The sequence below is a fragment of the Sycon ciliatum genome, chromosome 12 (assembly GCF_964019385.1).
Source record: "Sycon ciliatum chromosome 12, ocSycCili1.1, whole genome shotgun sequence".
Taxonomy (NCBI): domain Eukaryota; kingdom Metazoa; phylum Porifera; class Calcarea; order Leucosolenida; family Sycettidae; genus Sycon; species Sycon ciliatum.
The window spans coordinates 5,772,141-5,786,944 of record NC_088654.1 but is presented as its reverse complement, the minus strand read 5'-3'; the positions used below and the strand labels follow the sequence as shown (position 1 = coordinate 5,786,944).

Sequence of the window (14,804 nt, the reverse complement as noted above, 5' to 3'; positions counted from 1 at the left end):
AAAACGACTCCCGCAGTGTACAGAACGCACCCGATGCAGCAGCAACTCGCCGAGACACATCAAAGGAGCTCCGGGCGTCTGGCGTAATATGACAACCGAGATACCGAAAGGCCTCAACGTGGTCAACAACACCATCCAAAGGGGTCTGGTCGGCATCCACAATACCAGCCCCAGCCGCCATGAATTTGGTCTTGGACATATTGACACTAAGGCCAAACGCACCAGCTACATCCCTGAACGAGGATAGATACCTCTCAGCACCGGCATGCATAACTGCGAGCAGGGCTGAATCATCCGCAAACTGACACTCCGTCAGCCGAACTCTGCGATACTCTGCCAATCTGGTGTTGAAAAGCCGCTCCCTCCGAAACTGGACGAGTGGGATTCCCAGCTCACCATTATCAGCAATCACGCCACACCATCTCTCGAAGACTGCACACATGTATAGGTTAAACAAAACTGGGGCCATAGTGCAACCCTGCCGCAAGCCATTCTCAACCCGAATCGGTGCAAGCAGGTCTCCACCCACACAAATACTGGCAGTCATGTCGCTAAGGAAGGAACTGATGATGGTGATCAGATTCCCTGGGACGCCAAGTCTAGCCAACACACTCCACATAGCACTCCGCGGAACCGAGTCGTACGCTTTCTTCATATCGATAAATACAGCGAAACCTTTCGTGGCATGTTCGTGCAACTTTTCCAGGATCTACCGCACAGCAAACACCATATCCGAACAACCACGGCCCCTGCGGAAACCACACTGCGAGTCAGGCAAGTACCTTTCTCCGAGAACCTGCAGACGATTGGCAATCATGCGAGCAACTAGCTTTCCAGCCACATCCAGTAACAATATTCCACGTCAGTTGTCGCAAGACCCCAGGTCACCCTTCTTGGGGATAGGGACGAGGATAGCATCAGACCAATCCTGTGGAACGCTGCCAGTCCCCCACACCACCCGTATCAGTTCATGCAACTTCGCAATCAGGGTAGGGCCACCGTACTTCAGCATCACCACAGATATCTTGGATCCGCCGCATGCTTTGCCACACTTCATACCTCGCAATGCACGCCAAATCCCATCACACTCAGGCACGACACCAAGCTCCGTCATAACCGGCCGCTGCTCGATCGAGTCCACTACTTCCAAGTCGTAAGCACTGGCAATGTTCAGGAGGCCATCGAAATTATCACGCCACCTTCCACCGGTGGCCTCAGCCGTGTCACAGATCTCTCCTTGCTTGTTTCTGATAGCAGTTGCTGCACGGGGACGCATACCACCCAAGGTGGTCTTAATGTTACCGATTCACTGCCAACCGCTCTTCGCCGTCAAGCCAAACCATTCACAATCCTTTGCCTGTCTCAGCAGCCAGTCTCGCTTCAGCCTCCGCATTGTGCACCGCGCCGCACTACGAGATTTCTTGTACAAACCCAGATCACTGGCCTTCCGCGTTGACATCCAGATTGAGTAACAACTGTCCCGATCACGGAGTACCGACTCGATCTCAGTGCGCTTGTCTGTAACCATTCTGGCTGTCGGCGCCTCTCCCGACCCAGGCAGTCGCTGGCAACGTTGATGGTGGTCGTCCTGAGGGTACTCCACAACTCCTCGATGGACGGATTCGGGGTCCAAACCTTCTCCAGCTCGGCATCCATGCCCTTGGAGAATCTCTCACGCGCAACCTCCATATCCTCCGGAGCACAACTACGCAGGCGCGACACAGCAATGGGTTTCGATCAACCAACACCATTGCGGGAGACATGTGAACTGGGCATGGCACCTAGACGATATTTCATGCCTAGAAACTTATGGTCAGTGTCGCATTCCGCATTACGTATTACTTGGCAGTCCAAACACTGCGACCGATGTGCTTGTGGTATGATGCAATAATCAATACAGTGCGGGTGCTTGTAGCGTGGATGAAACCAGGTATGTTTATGGATTTCCTTCTTCTTGAATAATGTGTTGCATACAACAGCTCCATTTCTTGCCAAGAAATTGAGCAGCTCCTCTCCTGCTGAGTTCATACGACCAAAACCATGCTGCCCCCCGCACGTCACTCCACTCATCATCCACCTCGCCAACTCCAACGCTAGCATTGAAGTCACCAAGAATGCAATACTGGTCTGACTTTGGAACGCTGTCAATGAAGGTCTGCAAGCTGTCATAAGACGCAGTTTTTTCAGCGCGCGGTCTGGCGAACGTCGGTGCATATCCGACGGCGATGTGAATACACAACGGCGAACGGTTCCGTCCACACTCGAACTTGACCCTGGCGGAAATCAATCTCGAGCTGTGCCCCTTCCACACACACACACACACACACACACACACACACGCACACACACGCACACACACCCAAACACCCCCCCCCCCCACACACACACACACAAACACGCACCCCCCCCCCCCTCCACACACACAAGAACACACACTCACCCACACCCACCTACACACACCCACACGCACGCACGCGCGCGCGCGCGCACACACACACACACACACACACGCACAAGAACACACACACACACACAAATATACACACCAACCTGCGGGTGGTAAGATTCGTGTTCTTATCCCATACAAATGCAAGCACATCATAGCAATCGTCCGTCGACCATTAGTTCAGTAGCACTTACCAGAACAGACAAACCGTCCTTGGTCCAGATGCCCAGGTGTGCTGGTACCACCCTGATAGTCAACCAGAGTCCTGCCATTGTTCATGAAGAATCTTTCATGTTTGCCATTTTGAGCGAAGGCAGCAAGTGCGGAGAGGAGACACACACTTTTGCTCGGCGGCAAATAGAGTCCATAAGCGGAGCATGCCGCTGCTGCCTGCTCCGCCGTTCTCTTCTCAGCATACACCGAGTAGTCCGGCAACACCACAATGTATTCATCGCCCTTGCACTGGCCAATGTTACCATGCCAACCTAACACAAGGACGAAACACACCAGGAATGGGCAATGCATTCATTCTGTATTTCAGCTTACGTGTCCTGTCTTTCAATAAAGCATGAGAAAGGCGCCAACCAGTCCACCAATGTTTGCACTAAACCGTTATAAGGGGCTTGAAACATACTGCAGGGGAATGAAACCCTTGCACAGCGGAATGGAATCCTGGCACAAGTGATCGGAACCCTTACACAGAGGGTGAAGACAGCGCACCGCGGTATGGAACCTTACACAGGGGATGGAACCCTAGCACAGGGGTACGGAACCATTGCACAGGGGTATGGAATCCTTACACAGGGGTATGGAACAATTGCACAGGGGTATGGAGTCCTTACACAGGGTACGGAACAATTGCAAATGGGGTATGGAGTCCTTACACAGGGGTACAGAACCATTGCACAGGGGTATGGAGTCCTTACACAGGGGTACGGAACCATTGCACAGGGGTATGGAGTCCTTACACAGGGGTACGGAACAATTGCACAGGGGAACCCTTGCACAGGGGTACGGAACCATTGCACAGGGGGAACCCTTGCAGAGGGGTACGGAACCATTGCACAGGGGTATGGAACCATTGCACAGGGGTACGGAACCATTGCACAGGGGTATGGAGTCCTTACACAGGGGTACGGGCCCATTGCACAGGGGGAACCCTTGCACAGGGAGAACCCTTGCACAGGGGTACGGAACCATTGCACAGGGGGAACCCTTGCAGAGGGGTATGGAACCATTGCACAGGGGTATGGAATCCTTACACAGGGGTACGGAACCATTGCACAGGGGTATGGAATCCTTACACAGGGGTACGGAACCATTGCACAGGGGTATGGAATCCTTACACAGGGGTACGGAACCATTGCACAGGGGTATGGAGTCCTTACACAGGGGTACGGAACCATTGCACAGGGGAACCTTTGCACAGGGGTACGGAACCATTGCACAGGGGTATGGAGTCCTTACACAGGGGTACGGCACCATTGCACAGGGGTATAGAGTCCTTACACAGGGGTACGGAACCATTGCACAGGGGGGAACCCTTGCACAGGGGTACGGAACCATTGCACAGGGGTATGGAACCATTGCACAGGGGTACGGAACCATTGCACAGGGGTATGGAACCCTTGCACAGGGGAACCCTTGCACAGGGGTATGGAGTCCTTACACAGGCGGACAGAACCCTTGCACAGGGGGCGGAGCCCTTGTACAGCGGGCGGAACCCTTATACATCGGTATGACACCTTACACAGGGGTATGGAGCCCTTACACCGGACTGGGTATGAACTATGGAACCATAAAACAGAGGGGAATGGAACCATTACAAAGGGAAGGACCCTATTGTGTTTTCTGCTATTTCCACTAAGAAATTGGTCCTGAAATCTCTGAAACCCTTTTCTGACCAAGATCTAGCTAGTCACTAGTTCTAACCAAAGTGAAGAAGATGGAAAAGCGATTGCTTGCCATTAATTATGAAGCTAAAATTGGTCAAATGCGCATGTGTAGCGTGCCGCAGTCTCTCGGAGGCAAAGATCCACAAGGGTCTCAGTGAACACACTGTTATTAATTAAACATTGAACTGAACTGAAATGTAACAGCATTTATACAGGCAGAATCCATACGCTAATGTACGGGGATACGCTAACGTACGGGGATACGCTTACGTGTGGGGATAAGGTAAAAATATACACTATACGCTATACGCTGTGAAAGTCACCAGCCTGCCAACGCTACACATGCATAGCACACAATGAACACCCAAGCGGGTCAACGGGATTCTGCGGGATTCCATGAATCTGTACAACTGACATAAGGTCTAGCGTCCGACCAGGACTAGCAAACTTGCTTGCCCAACTGTCATCAGCCGAACATAGGGGTAGAGCAAGCAGACATGGAATGCGGTGTGTGTACATTCTACAGACCTGGACACATATGCTATGACAACGCACAAACTGAACATGTACAGCGACCCTGGGACTGTGGCAAAGAAAGTGTCAGGGCAACTCCTGCCAGATTAATTTCTATGGCAACAGAAAACAATCCTTTAAATATTTTTCTTTCTTTTAAAATAGTGCCCAATTGCATATCGAAGAGAATTCGTGAGCACACATGCTCATTCCTTGGGCACTACAAATTCACAACTCACTTCATTTCACAGAATCATTTTCAACGTTTAAGCAAATTGCCATCATCAGGATGCAATATGAAGTGGAAGTCTGCCAAGGGGCGTTATACACTATTGTGTATCACAACGAAAATTCTCAGAGACCCCCTTGATTTAAGCTTCTGCCTTTGCTGGATTAAAATTTAATAAAAGGTTTTAACTCACCAGAAGGTGGCACTGAACCATGCTGCATTGCAATCTTCCTAGGGACAAGCGTCATGTCAGCCAGACTGAAGGAATTAATCCTATGAGATACGCTGTATGCTGCTAGTCAGGTATGATGAGTGAGAAACGCTGTATGCTGCTAGTCAGGTATGATGAGCGACTGCCCTTATTAGGATGGGGTCAGGATCGTACATTTAGACATTGTCATGGCAACAAGCATACATCATGGATGGATTGCAACGTACTTGTGCATGTTGGTCCAGAGAAGCCATGCGCACACAGGCAGATCAATTCATGAATTTGTACCAAACACCGGCTGTTTGATGAGCATTGATGAGAACCGGTTTCACAGCTGCCATCTGCAATGAGATAAAGAGAGAGAGAGAGAGAGAGAGAGAGAGAGAGAGAGAGAGAGAGAGAGAGAGAGAGAGAGAGAGAGAGAGAGAGAGAGAGAGAGAGAGAGAGAGAGAGAGAGAGAGAGAGAGAGAGAGAGAGAGAGAGAGAGAGAGCGAGACAGACAGACAGAGAGAGACAGAGAGAAAGAGAGAGAGATAGAGAGAGAAAGAAAAAGAGAGAAATTCAGAGACAGGCAATTTGTAATGCAGCAGCACTAGAGCAGCCTACCGAGAATGCTCAACAAGACGAATGTGGAGAAGCATAATACCCAGTGCTGTAGACAGCAAGCTTTTTCGGCCATAAGGGCCTCATCAGTACAGCTACGCGCTAAGTAGGCCGAACTACCATAGTTTCATAGAAGTGAAATTGATTTTGCTTTCTTTTCAAAGGTAACTTGCAGACTCCATCTGATGCGCTGCACGCCTAGTCCAGATGTCGCCTGTCTGGACCATCCATTCCACTTCTGAACATTCTCAGGAAACTCCGTGTCGCAGCCACAACTACTTCAACTGGCCGGCCCATCATCGTCAAGCTCGCACGGTGCGTCAGAGGGAGAAGGCGGAGGATCAGGTTTCTACTGACTACGTGGGTGGCGTCACTTCTCCAGACAGTAGTACGAGCAAGGTTGTGAAAGCAGGCTGCCAATGGTGAAAACATGTCTTTTGGGGTTGGTAATTTTTGGAGGCATGACGGAATGAAGAATAGTTTCTGTCAAGCACGTGCATGCTGTGCTTCATTCATCAACCGGCGGTGTGAGCATCTTGTCGAACTTCGTTCTCACACTTACTTGGGTGTCTAGTCCAAGCAGCTGGCAAGCAAAATGACAATTTTCTGGAATACATGTTTCACCCTAAGACATGTTTTAGCTGGCTGTGGCCTTGATATGGGATAACATGTGGCAAAAAAGATATGAAAGATTTGAAAGAGGCATGGTCACTTACCGTTTACGAATTGAACATGAATGCTGGTGTTTGACCGAGCATTGTGCAGAGCAGTGTAGAGATGCGGTCTATTGTATGCCGTCTTATTCTGTGCATTGTCTTCCATACACAGGTCGATGCGCGCTACCAAGGACCAGTCGGTCACTCCAGTGAAATCGGCATCCAGTGCAAACTGCAGCCCTCCTCCGCTGCTCGATACACGAGTAACAGATAGTCTCTGCACTACGGCTGCATTATCACCACCGCAGACCGACAGGTTTGACAGACCAGTGGCGGGAGAGGTAACTGCAAAGCTCAGCACGGCCACACGCACACGGGAATTCCCCTGCGCCGCGGCAGTGTATAGCGACCGAGGGTCGCGCAACTGCGGGACACCGCGTCGAAGAATCCGAACGGCGACCTTGCAAAACGGCTGATATGTCCACCTGCCAAAGTTTACGTCGATGACGCGCGGCTTGCCATAGGCTGCTGCAGACGCGCTACTCCAATAGTCCTGGTCTGATTGGGTGGCTATCACGTAGTCCGAGGATTTGGACGCTCTACTGCTGAATATCAGCTCCAAGTCACCAACAGCGGTTGGTTTGCCATCAGTATAAAACCAATTTAGAAACATCGAAATGGCGTTTGGATTCGGAGTAATATTGACCGGCGCCCGTATTCTGGCTAGGATAGTGTGCTTGGCGGAATCATCGGCCAAATACACGTTGGCTTCAGACTGCGGCTTGCACTCAGCAGACTCTGTGAACGCACAAGAAAAGAGAGCGAGCCCGAGATCAGACAACATGGGAAAACCTCAGGCTCCGTCTCATGGTAACTTCTCACATACTGTAAGACCAGATATTATAACGTCAATTAAAGTTAATGATCTCCGGATTTGTGTGGGTTAGCGAGGTCAAATTCTAACAAATTCTGTCTCAAAACCGACAAATGACTGTACAAGTCATGAACATAACATTTGAAGTCGTTATGTGCAAAACGATAATATATTATATATTATCGTTTTGCACATGACGACTTCAAATGTTGACGATTCTTTCAAATCCGTTATCTCGTTACAATGAAATGTTCGTTAAGGGAGCATCTCATAAGTTCGCATTTATTTTCTAAACGTAACGCATTTCGAAATGGGATAGGGGCATAGCGCCCTTTTCGAATAGAAAAATGACAGTTCGCACATTTTCTGGATGTGTACTACAGTCAAATCTGCTGTAGGCGACCATCTACCGTTAGCGACCGATTTTCCGTGCACCGACGGGTTCACATACAAATTGATCTGTCCAGAGCGACCATCTGCTGTGCGCGACCAGCGACCGCGATTTCATGCACGGTGGCTGCATTCAAATCTGCTGTAAGCGACCACGACCCACGTTCAGTCAGGTGCAAAACTGTACTTGCCAGTGCGCTGTCAACTGCAAGGTGTGAAAATGCGCTGTCTTGCAAGTGCGATCGACTGGCCCTGGCGCCATGGCCCTATATTCTATTGAATATGCAATAAAATGATATTAAAAATCACATTATTCTCGTCAATTTGAGTACATGGAAGCATAATTATATGCATGGCCGGTATGCCGGATTTACCATGCATCTGCCGTAAGAGACCATCTGCCGTAAGAGACCGCTTTTTCTTGCACCAAGGGGCGGTTGCTTACGACAGATTTGACTGTAGTGCATACTGTGCATGCAGTGCATGACATTGTGCTAGATCGCTTCAGCAAATGAGTGGGTTTAGGTGTAGATCTACCTGTGTTTGCAGATCAGCTAACCCTTGCACTGCATGCATGCAGACTACTCGGAGGTGTCAAATGTCACACAGGTATCATCAAACGGTGTGCAATGGTGTACCTGGCCAGCTCAAAGTCACAGTTTACACTTTACAGTACAGTAGTTGTGGAGGAACTCTGGTTATGTGCGTGTACATGTACGATAACTTGTTCTCAAAAGATGACGGCACTCTAGAACGGGTAATTTTAGCGACTATCAATTTTAGCGTTTTCCCATTGTCAACGGGTTAGCGACGGTATATTCTAGCGATTTGCAGCGATTTTACTCACGGATTACCAGTGCACTACTAATGTCTCAACGGATTAGCGACTTGAAACTTTAGCGAAAATGAGTAGATCGCTAAATTTGCTAGGGTTTTTACGTCGCTAAAATTACCCGCTCTACAGTACTTTGACATGCATGTCCATGGCCCATGCCATGGACATGCACAGAAAATGAGCGATAAGACTTTCGGATAGAGGGGGGAGGTAGGGGGGGGGGGGGTGAAGTCTATTCGAAATGCGTTACGTTTACAAATAAAGTGCGAACTTATGAGATGCTGCCTGTGACATTGCTGCTCTTACAGTAGGCATACATGTGAATACTCAATCTGCGGAGAGAACTGTTTCGTCCTTTGTGGCCTCATCAGCGCAGCACAGAGAAAATGAGGCCGAACCTGATAGCAATGAAACTTAATATTTCCCGAAGCCAGATTTAACCCAGGCCCGAACGTAACTTGCCAGAGTGCTCAAACTGACAAGTCAGTGAGCTCTGCTTAACACAAACAGCAGAGGCACCACCCCACATCAGAGTGCTCTCAACTCCTACAAGAGCAGAAGCGAAATACACAATGCTATGTGGGAGTTCTGGTGTGCCAGTGGGGGGGGGGGGGGGGGGGGTGTTCAGTCCCACTTAATCTATGTATAGAGTAAAAGCTGGTTTAAGCGACCACCCCACGGTGCAAGGAAAAGCGGTCGTTACAGGCAGGTGGTCTTTAGAACCAGGTCCCACAGTGTCTGTGTAGAACTGTTCGTGCATGGAAAAACGGTCGTAAAGAGCAGGCGGTCGCTAAAACGAGAGGTCGCTTAAACCAGGTTTTACTTCACTTTACTTGACATGTGTGTGTGTGTGTGTGTGTGTGTGTGTGTGTGTGTGTGTGTGTGTGTGTGTGTGTGTGTGTGTGTGTGTGTGTGTGTGTGTGTGTGTGTGTGTGTGTGTGTGTGTGTTGTACCACGTGATACTCAGTGGCCCACGTACAGCCGTTTTCTGATTCACGACATGCCATGTATGGAGGCTCAGCCAGAATGTCGGTGAAAATCAGAATGGAGCACATTGTGAAAGCTGTGAGGGTGCTCAGCTGAAGAAGTTTTCAGAATGTGGGTGAAAATCAGAATGGAGCGCATTGTGCAAGCTGTGAGGGTGCCCAGCTGAAGGAGTTTCCGAAGCACGAAATCAAAAATTCGATGAGCTTCCCGAAGCTTCGTCTTTGGCCAAGTTTGGGCCCTTTGCTTCATGTTGCTGTTTGTTCCGTGCGACTGAAAACAACATTGGGAACGTGGGTCCATTGCATGAACTTTACGTGTATCAACCACGTTCCCGTATCCGTTACGTGGGACTAAACCTCCCCAGTGACCCTACACAGAGCAGCTTTAGAAAGACAGTACAAGCTTTGCTGAGTCACCTCCACTATCGTTCATGCGGTTAATTGGCAGCAAAGCTTATACTGTGACAGGGTGCGACAGAGCTCTCGGCCATTGAAGAAAATGTTGAGTCACCTCCACCATTACACTGCACTCTTAACCGACTAGACCCTCCTGCACACAACCATCACCACTGTGAGGACACTTCCGTAGACGATATTGATAACTTCTAATACTTATAACCCTGTTTGATAACAGTTTGTTCTATATTTTAATCATTCAACATCTACCTTCACTGATGAGTTATGTCTTACCGAAACAGCTGTCTGGAGGAGTTATCAATATCGTCTACCTCGGCGGACCTCGGTCTTTTACTCGGCCTATATTTCCCATATAGACCTCGTCTTGGTCAATATCCTATACCTAACACCACCAGTTACTAAACAATCAGCTCATGCGATAACATTGAACGTCACTGAGGGTTGGTTCACATAAGCAAAATCGGCGCCGCAAGACGCCGGCGGTGAGCCAGCTCCCGATCCGTTGCGCATACGGTTCGAGTACCAAATCTACTACAATGCAGTACAGAATGTGCCCAAATGCTACGACAGGTTTGCCAATTGAAGCTTGAATCCGTTGTTTCTACAGTGGTTCAAGGTCTTTCGGTGATGGCCACTCGGTGCTACCTTTTACTGGAGATCAGGAAACTACTTCTACACATTTTATTGCAGTCTAGTAAGCAATGATGTTGAAATTATGCTTGCAAACGTTGATGAGGTCACAAGAACTTACCAATGTATCCATCGTATTTTTTATTTGATTCAATTGTATTTACCTCATAAGTTGCACAATAGTCAAGCAGATCATCCGAGAAGGACGGGTTGGTATGCTGACTTATTTGCCACTTTGAAGCGACTACAAGAATTGCGAATGGACCTCCTCTCTAGCTTCGATTTAGGAAAATTTAGGACAAGTATTGGTTCCAAATTTTGACAAAGTCTGGCTCCAGGCACTGGCGATCACCGACGGTTCACAATCTACTTTTGGTCAAAATTCCACGAGATCAGCGCCGGGGCAGATCGCAAGAGTTGGGCACCGCCCAACTTTGCCGGCGATTCCTTGCGATTATTTACCTTATGATTTTGTTACGACTGCACTGCTTCACAAAATCGCAATGCGCAGGGAGAGGTTGCAAAAGGCCCACCGCCGGTGACTCCCGGCGCGTACCGGCGATATGTGAACCAACCCTTACAGACGGCGTTGACGTTCTTCAACTAACTGGCTAACAGCTCTAGCACATCTTGGATGCGCACTCCAACAGCCTTCCAACTTGGAAGGTTCTAAGTTGGAGAAAAAACACGAGGAGGGGAAGGTCAGCGCAACCAAGACAAGCACGAGCTGAAAGTCTCAGCTGTGAAGGACGTTGGCGGATGTTCATGCATGTCGATGACGATACTGGCAAGACCAACGGACAATACGGTCAAATCACGATTCAAGGACGCAAAGCAACATTTCACACAACTTGTGTGGTTTAAAGATGCGAAGATCAATAAAAGGGGAGTTTCTATAACTTAGAACCTTCCAAGTTGGAAGGCCGTTGGAGTGCGCATCCAAGATGTGCTAGAGCTGTTAGCCAGTTAGTTGTAGAACGTCAGTACCGTCGGTCAGTGTCGTGCAATGTTATTGCATGAGCTGATTGTTTAGTAACTGGTGGTGCTAGTGGACAATTATAGCGTAACTTGTAGTTTATTAGTCCTTTTTTTCTTTACTATACTTCCTCCGCGTCATCGAAATTGTCGCAGTTTGACTAGTGACTTGCCACTTGTTACTGACAACTCCATAGGCCAAACCATTCAAAACCTTTTACACAGTATGATAGTCTGAAGACTAGAGTAACGTTCGCGGACAGTTGGGCTGAGAGGTTTCATGCAGAGATGAAGTCCTCGTCGTAGCTGATGTCAATGGACGCAAAAATATCGTTCCGAAATATTTCAAGGAAGGTTGAAAGTTGGTCGCGCCTCATCTCAGACGCTTTGACTTTCTCCACAGGACAAGAGCTGCTATGCTTGTCGTCTGCTAGCTCTGGATGATTTCTACTTCACCCCCAACGAAGCCTAGTAAGAATAAACGATCGTTGCGAGGTCGGTTGATTACCGTCGGCGGAACCACCTCGATCTTGAAATGAACATTTTTTAGCCGTGGCATGCCCATTTATTTTACCTGTGTGGTCACAGCTCATGCAGGTAAGTGTACTATCATCCAGCGCGCCCTCCTTTTCAGCATCACTGGTACGGCACCTGCACGTGCATCACTAGCACTTCGTGTAGAGTCTACACCAGAGTACGCGGCTCTTGCAGTTAAAATCATGATTGTACTGAGTGTCTCAGCCAGAGCAACACATTTTATCGCCGTTGCATGCATTTAGTTTGCTGACCCCTCGATGTTTCTCCGAGCGCTGCTACTTGTTCCACGAAGTCATTCTCACCCCAGCTAAGGTAAAACAGTGATGAGGCTCGAGTGAATGGCCATAAGCACGAGAAATGTGCAGCCTGCAACGCCTGACTGATCTCAGCGAGTTGAAATTACCATCGCAGCGACATCAGCGAAGAAATTGCGTCTAGTTCAAAAATTTCAGATTCCAATAACAGAAAATAGAACTTTGCCGTTACCCTATACTGATGACTATCGCCTATGTCCGATTCTTTGCCGCTGATACGAGTGCTGGTGAGTAAATACCTCGTTTTATGTCAAAAGTCAAACTGCGACAATTTCGATGACGCGGGGGAAGTAATTTTATCCTGGGCTCTCCATCCGAGTCCATACTTGTATGTATGGATGTATGTGGGTGAATGCGGTAAGCGATCCACAACATGGCACGAAACAATGGCAATACTGGAAGCACATTAAACCGGCAGTAGCGACTAGATCTAGCAGCAGGCTACTGTAGCGACTAGATCTAGCAGCAGGCTACTGTAGCGACTAGATCTAGCAGCAGGCTACTCATAACTGTAGCGACTAGATCTAGCAGCAGGCTACTCATAACTGTAGCGACTAGATCTAGCAGCAGGCTACTCATAACTGTAGCCACTAGGTCTAGCAGTAGGCTACTGTCGCGACTAGATCACATCATGCGCACAGATCAGACTGAGCGAGTTATGGACCACTTGATCTAGAAAAAAACGTTTAGTTTGGAGCATGGCATTGCTCATCGAACTGAGGCTGGCCAGAAGCAACCCTTAAAACAAAAATACCGGTAGCCTCCTTCCACAAGCAGGTTTAACGCGAGACGTAATAATGATTTATAATTATTGCCTTGTGTGGTTTGTCTCTGGCCATTTTTAGCTCAGCAGAATTTAATACCAATGTGGTTGGACTTTGTGCACTCGGCTGGACCACTGCCTGTAATTGTGGCTCACAAAGATGTCACTACCTGACAAAATCAAGGCTTGAAAACTTTCGCAAGTGGCCATTGTCTTTTTATATACGTGGCGCACTGGCAAACAGACCTGCGCTCAGGGGGGTTTTAAAGCCATACAATGTGTCTCACCTTTGCACATCATCACCGTGGCATGATGAAAAGAAGAAATCGCGTTGCCCACGTTCCCTGGTACCAGGCTGTATGAATAACCCATAAGTTGGGTTGCCAAGGACGGATACTGGATACCGAACAGTAGGTTGGCTTTCCTTGCAAACTCCAAGACGCACGTGTCTGCGTTAAGATCAGTGCCTGTTACGGAATCTGCAGGGCATCTCAGATCATGTAACTGCATGGAGTTGAGAGAAACAGAGCCCATTGGCTTAGTACCGTCTGCTGCTATGAAAAACTGTTTCCCGTTGCAAACCTTCGACAAAACTGTGCCCGTGTGTTGGTCAGCTGGTGGAGCACACAAAACAGAACATAATGAGACAAGGAGACAAGGGGAGAGAGTGACAGAAATAGATAGATAGATAGATAGATAGATAGATAGAGATAGAGAGAGAGAGAGAGAGAGAGAGAGAGAGAGAGAGAGAGAGAGAGAGAGAGAGAGAGAGATGGAGAGAGAGAGAGAGAAATCAGAGAGAGAGAGAGAGAGAGAGAGAGAGACAGACAGGGAATTACGGTCAGTCAGGAGAACAATAGATACCATATAAGGCAGCCGCACCAAGCAATCGAGCTTTTGCCGAATGATATAACAGGTACAGATATAGGCTGTGTTTACGTGAGGCATTTCAACCCGGGTTTAGGTCGACTTCGGTGAAGTTTCAACCCGCCATGAACACAGACTGGTGCATTTACATGACACATTGCGCTTCGCCCAGGTTGAAATTTTGCCCCAGGTTGATTTCAACCGTCCCCTTGCGACGCAGTTGAAGGCTCTGGAAGCTGTCTGTATCAGTTTGCATAATCCTGTTCTTTGTAAACGAAAGAAGCATGTAGTCTCATTAAAGTTGTTCTCGTAGCTGGTTATCAGATGTGAACTTAGTGCTATTGTTGAGTATGAATTAGGACAACTGACGACATCTTCTCCAGACATTACAACGGACAACGGGAACAAGTTATTGGGAACGACATTTATTATAGATGACGAGACAAGAGACCAAGACGAACGGAACGACTACATTGAAGAGTGAGAGATTATGGAAGAGAGCGAGATTATTGAAGAGAGAGAGAGAGCTCGACTGAGAAAACAACGCAATATAAAGGGCCTGGGTAGCTATGGCAAACATGGGTGGCAAACATGGGCGCGCAAGTAGCTACCCAGGCCAACGGAACGAAAGGTGAGTATGACGTAGTACGGGTGCATGCAGGC

At 48.5% G+C, this 14,804-nt stretch overlaps 1 protein-coding gene across 1 annotated transcript; it reads right to left on the bottom strand.

Annotated features, from left to right (window-relative positions):
• Nucleotides 1-3,140: 3,140 nt before the first annotated feature.
• Nucleotides 3,141-13,808, bottom strand: LOC135827894 (uncharacterized). Its single transcript, XM_065340331.1, has 3 exons — nucleotides 13,562-13,808; nucleotides 6,614-7,351; nucleotides 3,141-3,199 (listed from the first exon to the last, which is right to left on the bottom strand). Exons 1-3 carry the CDS (start codon nucleotides 13,806-13,808, stop codon nucleotides 3,141-3,143), a joined length of 1,044 nt encoding a protein of 347 aa, XP_065196403.1.
• Nucleotides 13,809-14,804: the final 996 nt, after the last annotated feature.

Excerpts from the sequence above, each read along its gene's own strand:
- LOC135827894 (XM_065340331.1), bottom strand. The coding sequence starts at position 13,808 with ATGGGCTCTGTTTCTCTCAACTCCATGCAGTTACATGATCTGAGATGC. Across the intron at positions 7,352-13,561 it reads CACGGTGATGATGTGCAAAG|AGTCTGCTGAGTGCAAGCCG; the intron begins GTGAGACACATT and ends GTGCGTTCACAG. Across the intron at positions 3,200-6,613 it reads TCATGTTCAATTCGTAAACG|GGTTCCATCCCCTGTGTAAG; the intron begins GTAAGTGACCAT and ends CCCCTGTGCTAG.